Below are 10,680 nucleotides of genomic sequence, written 5' to 3' on the forward strand. Positions count from 1 at the left end.
ACCGGAATCGGCCCTGTATACACGTTTTTTCGGTGATCCAAAATCAATAGCTATGAAGGTATCAGTTTTTTTCGGCTCATAAAGATATGTTTTTCATTAAAAAAACATGATCCAAGAGTCAATTCACACTAAATAGACATTCTAAACACAACTAATGGTTCAGATCTACTTCAAAATTATGAGAAAGAATGGGGCACAACCAGAAATGAGGCCTATCTGTGCTAAATAAAACATGTTAAATTGGATTTTCGGGTATTTTATTGTTTTTTCTCGATTCTGACATGGTCTAGTTACTAGGAATCTACACATGAATCACGTGTTTTCAATAAAAAAAATGATATTTAGATCCTCAAAAATTTACAAAAATTTTGGACCATTGATTTTTTAATCTTTATAAAAAACTCACCCATGTATTGGAATAGAACTCTTCAAGAGCTAATCCCCATAAAATCAATTACTCAGATCACATCACAAACTCTCTCTCGCTCTCTCTCTCTCTCTATCTCTCTATCTATCTATCTATCTATATATATATATATATAGTGTGTGTGTGTGTAAGTCTATTCAGCAACGATGTTCCTACAAAAAGTATTCGTTGTTTAGGTCGTTGTATGCCATCAATTAGACTTAATCAGCTTGTCTTATCTTATATGGTCAAATAATTTCTCTTATATGGTATAGTTGTTCAGATCACAGTTGCCTGAGTACTAGCAGGTGACGGTTTAAAAAGTTTAGGATATGTTTTACTTGAAACGTTTATTGATGCGGCTTCCAAAATTTTAACATGTTTCTAGGAAACAAGACGAAGTATATAGTTTTTATAAGGATGCTTGCAAATTAAAATAATTAAATATACACATTTAATCAATCATTATCATATTATAATTTCTTTATCAATGGTAATATTTAAAAGTGAAAAAAGTGTCATTGCAGTAATAACATTTTTGTTTGTAGTCTGAGATGTTGATGTATACGATTTTCGTAGGCTGTCAATGGGTTGGGTTTGATTAGGACCTTGGTAGAACCAGACTCAAACAGATTTGAGATGATAGTACTGGGTCTAGACATGGGTCTAATCAGACCCACCATAAGAGAAATCATACCTGGATCCTATAAAGACAACATGAACAAGACCCGAACCATACCCGGTAAAATAATATTTTTTTATCAAAATTATAGATTCTGGTATAAAATTTTACAAACCATACCCATTGATATAAGACTTTGAAAACTTCATTTTCACTATTGTAATGGAGCAGTTGGGTTGCATGATAGAAGCTTGAGATGGGAGCTTATGCATTTCGAAAAGGAGGTGAGACCATCTCCCCTTTGGATTTAGCAGACACTTTTCCAAATGCATAAGCTTCCTCTTACAGCCAGTTTCAAATGCATGGAGGTTACTGTGGACCTAGATCCACATTCTGCACTTATTAAATTACCTTAGAGGTGAGTATCAATAATCAAACTTTTCATAAGAGCCATTTTTTTGTCAAATTGGCAGAAAAAATATCACAAGGACACGCCAGTTAGAGTCCCGCAGATACGGGACACACGCCGTTTAGGAGTCTCAGACACGACTGTGTACGCCATAGCACCATCCAACACATACGTCATTCAAAAGTGTAAAATAGGCACAGTAAGTTGGACATACATTTTAGATATACTTTACAAAGAACATATGATTCAGTTTAGCGGGCTGAATATGAATGGTAGGTTGATCAGCCTGCTAAACTGGTAGAAATTCGTTAGATAGTAATAAATATATTTTACACGTTTTACATGTACTTCTCTGTAATCCTATTTCTCCAATATATTTTTTTAAAATAAACAAAGCCAGCTTAGAACACACTTCAAGCTCAGTAGTTCGTTCAGCTCGTTTATGAGCTCGAACTTGTCTTAGCTCGCCACAAGAATGAGCCTAACTTGAAACACTTCAAGCTCAGTAGTTTGTTCAGCTTCTTTAAAAGCCCTACTATCTGTAAATCTGCGAGCTAGCCAAGGTGGCAGGGAAGCAAAACTATCTGATTACATAGAAGCAGTGAGATAGAATTCATGAAGCCGCCAGGTTTTGCAAATGACCGTGCAAAGCAGCGACAAACATGTCACCAGTAGGAAACAGTGATGGATATGCATAGTATTAGTACCTTACAAAATTGTTGACTGATTGCAAGCTGAGCCTACAGTGCGTTGGAATGACAGGAATGCATACAAACTTACAATTTTTTTGACTGATTGCAACCATTCATCAAAAGCAAGTTATCTAGAAAATGTCTTAATTTGTATAGGCAAGTGTTAGTAAATGTGAAAAAGAATTCTGTAGGAATAAGGTACAAAAAAAAGGCTAATTTCTTTTCATAACAGCCATGTGAAGACTACACATACTCGATCAAAAGAAAAGGTGGAGCAAAAAAAAACTACATAAAATAAACAAAAAGTTGAAAGAAAAAGGAGAGGGAAGAATGAGGAATGCGCACGTTTTCTTTGCATGGTGAAGTGAGAATATCAGTCAAACTACACAGACAGACCCACAGAAATTTCAAAATGAAGTCAATGGCTACTAAAATCTGCTTGCCCTGGCGCTATACTCATAAATCATCATGTTCTTCTTTCAAGTCCATATGCTGCTTATATTTGATATTCCAATAGAATGATGTACCCATCAATCATCATGTTCTTCTTTCAAGTCCACATGCTGCTTCCATTTGATGTTCCAATAGAATGATATACTCATCAATCATCATGTTCTTCTTTCCAGTCCAAATGCTGCTTCTATTTGATATTCCTGTAGCATTGTGGCAAAATAACCCCTCTTCAAGACGGTCTTGGTTAGAACTATAAGAAAAGAAGGTAGCATACATTTCATTACATCTGCGGATGGGAGTCATAAACTTCATAACCCAAGCAAGATGTAGCAAAGCAGAGTGAAGGGGAGGGCAATCAGCATCCCAAAGATTACCCTACGAGTTGATGACAAACAATACCATCAGTTCAGTATTCTTAGATATTTGAAGTCATTAAAAGTTTGATTAGGAAAATTCTGCAAAGTTGAAGAAATCACATCACCCTGTGCTCAGTATGTCCGGGTGCACATTGTATTCCTTGGCAAAGACAAAGGGTACAATTCCTTGAGGAAGCGCAGCCTATTATCAAGGGAGGCTTAGAGAGCTTCCAGAATAAATAACCAGCTTAAGAGTAAACATCAAGAGAAGACAAAATGCAGATCTAGCATGACAGAAAATTATGCAGTGCCTCTGACTTCCACAATGCTTGTGCCTACTACATGCATGGTCGCACTAGCTTGCATCTTGTCTATGTGGGTGTCGTCCGCATATGCACATGCATGTGTGTGGGAACATGGGCGTGTCAATGTGCATGTGTTCAAGTGAATCTGTCTATCACCAACATTGTACAGAGATAAAGAATCTTCAGTTACCTGAACAACGGCAATATGTAAGAGAACACCTCGAAGACCTACAGCTATGGAGGCAGCGGCCATTACAGCAGGGCCAAAGAAAAATCGAACAGCCATGGCAAATGTAGCAATTCTTTTTCCACATGCAATCATATGGGGTTGAAGCGCCATAAATAAACCTAAAGATTTTGCCAAAGCCACATCTCAGTGCCGATAACAGATGAACAGAATATTAACATTTAACACTAAACTAAGAAATAGGGGATGATCACTTTTTCCCCCATATTTCAGTTCAACAACCTAACTGTGCAAAACAAATGGAGAGGTTTTATGTATATATAAATACAAATATCAGAAGAATGTAATTGAGACAGCTACCCCATTGCAGGGGCAGTTTCGGCAGAGGATGGAAACAAGACACATACCAAGACTGAACATAGCCATTCCAAGACCAGCATCAGAAAGTAAAGAGAGAGAACGGGCAATGATGGCAGGCATCTGGATCCCCCACCTGAAATTCATGCAAAACAACAATGGGTAAAACACCAGCTTTCAGTAGTGTGAGATAGAAGAGTGGTCCTAATTTACATTTCAAACCTGAATGATATCAAAGACCAGATTAAGCCGACCAGACTAGAGTAGGTGTTGGGGTTCTTGATCAGTTTTCTCCAAACCATAATGAGAATGAGCCGTGTCATAACGCTCGCAGATGGCATTGATGTGGGTTTGACATCATATTGACCGCAGGCTTTTGGGTGCAGCTCTGTTGTGGAACTCGAACCAAATTTTGAGAGATTGGGACCATCTCGGTCCCTCGTAATCGGCTCAACCCCATTAGCATTGGGCCTGTTTCCGAAACTAAAATTGTCATAGCTGTAATCCTCATAGTTTCCAACACTAATATCTGCATCAATTAACAACCCTGATTTAATTATAGAAACACATTATGATAAAAACGCTTACCTTAGATCCTACCCAGAAAACCAGAAAGGAGCAAACATGCACATTCTCAACTGTAGAGCCACAGAATACATATAGAGACAATAGAAGGAGAAAAAAGGAAGAGAAAAAAAGTGAACAGGATGCAGAAAAGGATGAGCATAAAGAATCTGAAACACCACCAATGTCAGGGGAATGTAGACTGAAACAGTTCATGTAAATCAGAAATTTGGAGGAACTCTCTCAACCTACTCCCAATTTCCTTTAAAATACAAAAAGAAGAAGAAAAGCGAACTTGAGAGACACTGAATCAGAAAAAGAACGGCAATGTCAGCAATCAGGTCTCTACATATGCAGACAATAAAAAAGGCGGGCAGACAGAAGAAGAAAAGCAGTTGAGAAGTGCAGAAGGACCAAAAAATTGGATCGTGATTCGTGAATAGAGGACAAGAATATAATCGGAAGACAGGACGCACAAGTAACAAAATGCAAAGCAAGGTATGCAGCGATCGACAGACAAAACCATGTACAAATGGAGAGAATATTTCAAGATGCACAAGAAATTGACAAATCAGAGAGAGAGGGAGAGCATGGAAAATACAGTAGTTAACAGAAAACTAAATGACCAAATGCCGTCCATTAAGTAAAGACTTGTATAATAAAAATTATACACGTACATATATCTATATGAAGGAAAATCATGAGAGAGAGAGAGAGGGAAGGAGCATATTAAAAATACGACAGTTAACAGAAAACTAAATGACCAAAGGCCGTCCATTAAGAAAAGACTTGTATAATAAAACTATATGTAAATATGAAGGAAAATCACGCCTTCCACCAAGTACCTCTCTCTCCCTCCAGAGATTACGATCTAATACTAAGAGAGATGACAAAGAAAACGGATAAAATAGATTAATGCAGCATATCCACAGAAAAAGCGAACGGCTAGAAAAAAAAAACTAAACTAAGCACCTCTACGATGGTAGTGCTGATTCGGAACAAGATGATGATTCTGCTGATGCTGAAGGTGGTGATGACCCACCCCCACTCTCACCTCCTCATTCCCTCCAAACTCCGCCTTGAACACATTCGCAGCCCCCTCCGAAACCGGCGAAGCACTCGAGCTCCAAACAAACATCTGCAGATCCTTCCTCCCCGCCGGCGACACCAATGCCGGAAGCCCACCATTTCCGTTCATCCTCCCGCCGAATGAGCCCTCCTCTGCGCCGACCAACCCGCCGGAATTAACGTAAAACTCTCCACGGTTGAAGCTGGACCCCCTGGGCGTGGGGTGCATGCTCGATTGCAGAGAATAGATCTCCGCATTCGTCAGATTAGACGGCCTCGGCGTGAGATTGATCGCTCCGCCGCCGGCGGACCGCCGGGAAAAGACCTCCGAGAGTGAAGAAGTCGATTTCCGGACTGTAACATGAATCTTTCCATCATCTCCGATCTCTGCGTCCGCCATTAACTGATCGGGGCCGGACAGGGAGGCGACGTCGGAATCGACCTTGAATGAGACGATGCTCGCAGCGTTTTCCGGGAACTGCTCGCCGATGAGTAGCCGCGCGCCGCGGTACTCGAAGAGGAAGAGGAGGAGAGTGTACCAAATTATGCATTGGAGGACGACGATCTGTACCATGAGGCCGCCGGAAAAGGCGCCGTACATCCCCTTGAGGAGGGGGATGCCCATAACGAGCGTGTTGGGGAGGGTGGAGAGGGAGAAGAAGGTGATGGCCCACTCGAGGGAGGCCCTCTCACTCGCCCTGCACCAGAGGAAGACGACGACGAGGACAATGATCTTCTGGAGGGTGTCGGCAAGGACGAAGCGGAGGTTCATGGAGTAGGGGTCGTTGGTGGCGATGAAGTGGAAGGAGAGAAGGGGTACGGCGAAGAGGGCGACGAATCGGTTGATGCCGGAGCACTGGTCAGGAGAGAAGATCCTCCACCACTTCACCGAACCATAGGCCAGGATCATCGCCACGTAGAGCGGAACAACCGCCGTCATCACGTGGTAGAAGTCCGCCGCCGTGATCATCCCTGGTCCGGTGGTTTTCCGGGTATCGGGGTGGTTTCCCGGCGGCGGATTTTGGCGGGAAAGCGGCGGTTCGTAGGTACTACACAAATGAAGAAACGGTGCGAGGAAGGTAACCCAAGTGGGGTTGCCGAAAAGGAGGTTTTTCCGCCGAGCTTAGGTGGTTTCCGGATGGTTGGTAAGTGGCGGTTTTTGGGGGGAGCACCCAAGTGACGAGATGGTGCAAGGAAGATAACCCAGATGCGGTTTCCGAAAAGAAGGTTTTCCGGCAAAGTTAGGCAGTTTTCCGGCAATTTGCTATGCGGCGAGATTCAGTGTTTTGACGACTCAGTTGAAAAAAAAACGGGATGAAGCCAACTCAGATGGGTTTTACAAGGGTGATTTTCCGGCGAGATTTTTGGTGGTTTACCGAGTGAATTGAAGGAGGTCGGAACCAAGATGAAGTTTAGTAAGAAGAAAACAAATGGTTTGATGGATCAACCCATTTTGCGGGAGCGAGTTTCAGATAGAGCTCTCGGAGAAAGAGTTCCGAATGGATGCAGGCTTTCACCTGCCGAAGTTTTGCGCGCTTTAAGTGGAGAGAAGAAGAGCACACAAGAATCAATCCGGACGGAAAGTGAGGATATAATCTTGGCAAGTGGGATTTCTCCGGCAGTCGAGAGCCTCCTCAATAGCTTCTTAGAATCCCCATCAGTCGGGAATTCAAAATCCCATTGGTGAAGTGGGTGATAGATCAAGCACGTAAGCAGGAAAATAGTGGAGTGGGGTTTCCTAAGGCACAAAGGAGGAAGTTTCAGTGTGCTTCCTTCCTGTTTCAACAAAGATGGTGGGTGTTTAGTGCCGGGAAATGGTGATTCCACTAAGTTATGGACGTTTTCCTGTAGGCTTTGGCAGGAAAAAACTAAAGAAATCTTTTGCGTGGATGCTTTAGAAAGGGAGGGATGGGGAGGGAGGGAGTGAAGAGCAATGGAAGCAGTGGTGTTGTGAATTGATGAGAGCCGTTGCTGAAATCGTGTGAGAGGCACGCGATTATTTTTTTTTCTTTTTTGTTTTTCCTTATAAAGGTGCAGCAGAAAGAAATACAGGGTTTCAAATTTTTTTTAGCAGCAGTGCAGCTCACCATCTAGTCTTGTCTATTTAATTGATAAATTCTTGGCTCCCAGCTTTTAATGACAATATACCTTTGAATGGTGTTTTTCACTTTTTCTTTACTTTTCTCATAGTTTGAGATTTGAATTTTGTTCGTGACCGATACTATTATTTGATGCAAAGAAGATAGAGGCTTTTTAGATTGAAAAGTGAAGGCAAAAGATTGAAGCAATGCAGCCCTCATCATTTCCTGAATCTCGAGTTTCTTCCTGTCCTTCAGTCGGGCAGCAATAATAAACCTGAAGTGGCTCTGAGCATTCACGGTGACCATCTCTTGCTTCGTCATCCTATCTTGTCTGCCAACTTCTGCACTGACGGAAAGGATTTAAAACGTTTAGTTACCAAAGCATTTTAACATGCTCCTTTCTTTTATATATTCCTCTTATAGCGTTAAGATAAATTATTATAAATTTATCTAAGCAAGAATAAAAAATTTTATTGGTTGGTCAAGCTAAACAAAATCACCAAAAATTCATAAGAACAATAATAAACGACACAAGTTATAACATTTAAGTAACCCAATTACAAATCTAACTTCGAAAAGACGTGAGCAATATTTAATTGATCGAACAAGTCTACTAACAATGACAACAAATAGTTATTCTTTACCGTAATTTTGTTCAACCCACGATAATTCACACATAACCATTTAGAGCCATCATGTTTTATGTTTCATCTGAAAAAGCATAGAGACACCAAAAAATACTTTTGAGAGACGAACAATGCATGTTTCTAACATTTCGTTCAACTACCTGTACAGCTCTTTCAACTCAGTTGGTCTCATGCGATAAAGGACTATAGCATAAAGCTTTGCTTTCGAGGTTAACTCAATCCTGTGATTGACCTCGCATTTTGGCGGCAGACGCCTCAACAATTTCAGGGGCATCACTTATTCAAACTTCATCAATAGGAGGGCAAGAGTCAGTAGAACTGTTGCTTCAACCTTTCTTTCTTCAGTGCACACAGCAAGTAAGAATGTCTACTCTCCTCATTTGACACCATTCTTCAGTTGCATCGCAGATAGCATTGAAGTCTTGCCTCCAAAAGTGAGGCATTGTACCGTGTGCAATGATTCTGACCCCATAATTATTAATGAGTTCACCTTCGACAGCATTATTATATTTTTGTTATGAAGAAACTTTATGCCCAAAATCATTCGAAAATCATCCAAGCACTCCACTGAGAAGTTGGCTTTGCCGGCCCAACTCCTAATCTGGATCGCTACATCCCTTGCTTCACCAACGATGAGCTTGGCCACAGAATTCACTGCTTTGCTGGTCCTCTATTTTGGCCTGAGCTTCAAGCCCAATCATTCAGCCTCTTCCCACAAGATGAAGTTATGTGTGCCCTCGAAGTCAATCATTGTCATAGTAGACTTCTCATTCGTAATAACTTCTAATTAAGTACATGAGTTCTTTGCTGACCGGTATATTTTTTACTGCACAGCTTCTGACCACATTTATAGTTTGCATGGCCTCTATCCTGGGCTATATGACCTCGATATCACTACTCACTACTTGCACCACATTGTCATGTTCATCGTTTTTCATGAGTCACTTTGGACATTGTCGTGTGATATGCCTATCACCACAGAACCAACAAGTCACAACTTGACCTTCATTGTCGGTGTTGTATTTCTTAAAATTCTGCTTCTTATAGAAGTGGTATTGGGTCAATGTCTCACCATTGTTGTTGTGTCGATCCTCTTTCTTGCCTCCCTGGTCTTGCTTCTTCCTGGTCTTGGTCGATGAAGTTAAGGTCTTGCGTTGAGTATCCACTAAACGCTCGACCATCACATATGCATCTTCCAAAGTCTCGGGGTTGCTCCTTTACACTTTGGATTGTGCCTATGGTTGTAATCCCATAATAAACAAGTTGAGTCTGTTTTCATCTAACATATTGGGCACCTCTAACATGAGTTTCTAAAACATCCTAATGTAATCTATCAAGCTCCAGTGTGTTTCAATTCTGACACCATCTTATATGTTTGACGTTCTACATTCTGCGGTATAAAGTAGTTTCGTAGCTTAGTTTTGACAGCTTCAAAAGTATCAATGACACAATGCCCTCTTTTTATATCACTATGTTTTCTTCTCTACCAGGCTATAGCATCCTCATTGAATAGAGTTGTTACAACCTTCACATTGAGGTCCTCAATGAGTACATTCTGAATATATAGATAGTCTTCCATCTGGAATATGAAATTCTCAATGGCCTTGCTGTCTCTGGAATTATTTAACTTTGTTGGCCTCGACACATCTATCTTTGATGGCCTATTGTCATTTTTACCATTTAGGGTCACTATCTGCTGCAATGTACGATTCTTCAATTGAAGCTCTCCTACTTCAGTATGCACGGCAGTTATTATCGTAGTCAGCGATGTAACATGCCTCATCAATATTGTCGATAATGATATATCAGTACAAAGATATATCAAAGATAAGTACAAAAAAAATTGACATATTAGTGAAGACTGTGTTCTTACCTGCACCAGCATTGTCGAAGACGACAATGGTTTTGGGTGGGAGAGAATATCTGAGGATAATTTTACTCAATGAAGCATGTGCAGTGCAGAGCTCTACTTAGTGGAAAATGCATCGAGTGTAGGAACATACAATATGTGTTTGCTTGATCGGTGACGTGCGGTGGTAACACGACATGCGATAGGCATCAGTATTGTCGTTAGTGCATCGTTGTGTGGGGACACATACGTGAAGTGTTGTACTGTTAAGCAATGCCAACATATCAGAAGATGTTACCTTTGGGGATTTGGTTAAGGAGCTCTCGACTTGCAAGAGTGTCCCATGCGTAACGGTTGGACGCACGGAGGTACGTGTGGGTTAGAGCTAATTCTTTCAAGAATCACATTAGGTGATTCCAACCGAGTATGGTGACTCGGGGTTAGGCGAGTGAATGCCTAAGCACCGGCGAATGAGTCTGGGTGGTGCTCTTCACTATGATGTTCAATCATCAACTGATTTTCGGACTAGTGGCCGTGAGGACTTGTTCCTTCAATGACAAGGTTTTGCTATGTCGCACACATGGAGCTGCAATATGCTTCATGACACATAAGACTAAGGCAAAGTTTGTGTATTTTTTTTAAAGTAATAGCTGGACGGCTATGTACTAAGCGGCATGAACTACA

General features: G+C 41.1%; 1 protein-coding gene across 4 annotated transcripts; it reads right to left on the bottom strand.

The window, feature by feature from the left end:
* Positions 1–2,890: 2,890 nt before the first annotated feature.
* On the bottom strand, positions 2,891–6,389 carry LOC149814162 (putative auxin efflux carrier component 1b). Of its 4 annotated transcripts, XM_089988936.1 has the most exons (7): positions 5,406–6,389; positions 5,190–5,202; positions 4,010–4,316; positions 3,838–3,923; positions 3,434–3,591; positions 3,064–3,140; positions 2,891–2,957 (listed from the first exon to the last, which is right to left on the bottom strand). In XM_089988936.1, the coding sequence occupies exons 1-7, from the start codon at positions 6,387–6,389 to the stop codon at positions 2,891–2,893; spliced, it is 1,692 nt and encodes a 563-aa protein (XP_089845062.1). The 4 variants fall into 4 exon arrangements, with proteins under 4 accessions (XP_089845062.1, XP_089845059.1, XP_089845061.1 ...); XM_089988933.1 differs by lacking the exon at positions 5,190–5,202 and having other exon boundaries at positions 5,390–6,389; XM_089988935.1 differs by lacking the exon at positions 5,190–5,202 and having other exon boundaries at positions 4,010–4,304; positions 5,381–6,389.
* Between the last annotated feature and the right edge of the window lie 4,291 nt (positions 6,390–10,680).

The sequence above is a fragment of the Nuphar pumila genome, chromosome 15, assembly GCF_984573655.1.
Source record: "Nuphar pumila chromosome 15, dmNupPumi1.hap1.1, whole genome shotgun sequence".
Taxonomy (NCBI): Eukaryota; Viridiplantae; Streptophyta; class Magnoliopsida; order Nymphaeales; family Nymphaeaceae; genus Nuphar; species Nuphar pumila.

Coding starts and splice junctions, on each gene's coding strand:
- LOC149814162 (XM_089988933.1), bottom strand. CDS start 6,389: ATGATCACGGCGGCGGACTTCTACCACGTGATGACGGCGGTTGTTCCG. Junction 3,141..3,433: donor TACATATTGCCGTTGTTCAG/GTAACTGAAGAT, acceptor CCTTGATAATAG/GCTGCGCTTCCTCAAGGAAT. Junction 2,958..3,063: donor CCGGACATACTGAGCACAGG/GTGATGTGATTT, acceptor ATCAACTCGTAG/GGTAATCTTTGGGATGCTGA.